At 46.9% G+C, this 2,380-nt stretch overlaps 1 protein-coding gene across 1 annotated transcript in view; it reads right to left on the bottom strand.

Annotated features, from left to right (window-relative positions):
- Positions 1-2,080: 2,080 nt before the first annotated feature.
- LOC116698090 (interferon alpha/beta receptor 2-like) overlaps positions 2,081-2,380 on the bottom strand; it is a 22,913-nt gene continuing 22,613 nt past the window's right edge. Inside the window, exon 6 of the mRNA XM_032529865.1 lies at positions 2,081-2,176. Coding sequence (XP_032385756.1) covers positions 2,082-2,176 — 95 coding nt within the window. The 3' untranslated portion in view covers position 2,081. The remainder of the gene's footprint in view (positions 2,177-2,380) is intronic.

Here is a 2,380-nt window from a genome sequence, read left to right as displayed (position 1 = left end):
CGTTCAGCTATCAGGCTCCTCTCCTGTGGAGAGTCCCAGTTCCCAGGTCCCAGTCTGGTTTCGGGGCGCAGATTTCAGGGGGGATCACCACATTTAAGAATAACCTGAAAACCCTCCTCCTTGATAAAGCTTATAGTAAGGGAGTGAGGAGTTGCAGCGTCTCCTTAACCTGTAACCTGTCTCTCTTAGTTCTGCTGTTATGGTTCTAGACTGCCGGGGGATTTTCTTTCCTTTCTTTGACACACTGAGCTCCCCTCTCCTTTATCTTTATCCATGTGTATCCCGTCCCAGAAATGCCTGTTACTAACCTAGCTCTGGGGGGTCTTTATGTTTTCTTTCTTTCTTTCCTTGTATTAGGATGGCACCCAGATCTTGGTTGGGGCTGTCGCCATGGTCCTGCTGCACTCCACCCTGCTACGTCCAGCTATGCCCTGCTGTGCTACCCTACACCCTGTAACGCCCTGCAGCGCCCTGCTATGACATGAAATACTACTACAATTTTTAGTCACTGTTCCATTATCTTTATTGTGACTATTATTGCCACTGTGCATCACCCCCCCCCCCCCCCCCCCCCCCCCCCCCCCCCCCCCCCCCCCCAACCGGCCCCGTCAGACCCCACCAAGAGCCAGTCAGAAAGAAGTCGGACAACTCTTCTACGGGATACCATGCTTTATTTACCAGATGGTTATGATTATATTGCACTCAAGAAAAATACATGTAAGATCAGTAACAATAGAAAACATGACAGCATTTAAGTTAATTTACAATAATAAAACAAGTGCATTCAGCAATTATACCCAGACGTGTTATGCCTGTTCTTATGATGTTCAGGGTCTAATGCATCAGTTATTTCTAAAGTGAACTTTTGAGTTCTGTTTTGTTCATAATCATTTCCTCTAGTTATGCAGTTCTATTTGCAAATGAAGTCCCCGCAGTAGAAGGAAACTGTTTTATAACAGACAGCAATTTCATCCATCTCAAACTAATTTCAGAAAGCCAGTAGATCAGAGGACATTAGAAATATTGGCATAGAAACAGGACAATAAAAACATCTCACTATGATAGTAAACCATAAACGTTACCCCTCAACTTCTTCTTCACATTTTCTCAAAAGCAGACAACCAAACCAACTCCAACCAAAAAGAGCCACTGAGCAGTCGTCCTGTCCTTCCTTAGAGCCGGTCCTCAGTGGACGGACAGTGAGAGAGGGAGCCCTGGAGGAGGATGTATGCATGGAGAGGAGAGAGAAAGAGTCAGAGACAGAATTAATCCTGAATTCATCAATTAACACATTATTGTGACAGCATGGTTGTTTAACGCAGAACTATACATTGGTGAAATGTATTACAAGGAAATGATCTACACACATTCATGTTCCCTTCAGGATGAACTGGTAGAACTCAGACTCAGACTTTTCATCTGGCGCCATCATCAAGTAGGAATTTTAATTTGTCCAATATCTTAGTTTATGACTAATAATGTAATGCTGCGTTATTGACTTTAGAGGTTTTTGTTGGTCAATGGCGTGATCACTTCCCGCTGCCTCAAGATAGCAATACGCCCGGAATGCACCTGAACACACCTCCCTGTAAAACCAGCAGGCCCAGAATGCACCTGAACACACCTCCCTGTAAGACCAGCACGCCCAGAATGCACCTGAACACACCTCCCTGTAAGACCAGCACACCCAGAATGCACCTGAACACACCTCCTTGTAAGACCAGCACGCCCAGAATGTACCTGAACACACCTCCTTGTTAGACCAGCACACCCAGAATGCACCTGAACACACCTCCCTGTAAGACCAGCACGCCCAGAATGCACCTGAACACACCTCCCTGTAAGACCAGCACGCCCAGAATGCACCTGAACACACCTCCCTGTAAGACCAGCACGCCCAGAATGCACCTAAACACACCTCCCTGTAAGACCAGCACGCCCAGAATGCACCTGAACACACCTCCCTGTTAGACCAGCACGGTGGCACATTCTCTCTGTGTGCACGTGGAGTATTTTAAGTGCAAAATGTGTAACACACAGATGGATCAGTTACCAAGGTTACGGGGGAGGCGTTGTCCTCGTCATTCAAAGCTCTGCTGAGCGCCGTAGATGACCAGTCCAATGACGAGGAAGCCCAGGGCACAGAAAGCCGCCAGCAGGCTGAAGACCACGTACACTGGGGAACAGGAGGACAGCAACATGCATCACATTCACAGACCGGCACACTTATATCACAAATCCAGGTTTTTGTGGAAAGGCTGGACATTCAATTAACCTTCAGTTTGCACGGCTACTACATTTAGGTAAGAATCCCAGAAAATCTAATCTCTGCAGGGTAAACCCAGACAGCTAGCTAGACTATCTGTCCAATCTGAGGACT

The sequence above is a fragment of the Etheostoma spectabile genome, chromosome 11, assembly GCF_008692095.1.
Source record: "Etheostoma spectabile isolate EspeVRDwgs_2016 chromosome 11, UIUC_Espe_1.0, whole genome shotgun sequence".
NCBI lineage: Eukaryota > Metazoa > Chordata > Actinopteri > Perciformes > Percidae > Etheostoma > Etheostoma spectabile.
Note: the sequence above shows the minus strand (reverse complement) of the source record. Positions and strands in the feature narration are given on the sequence as shown.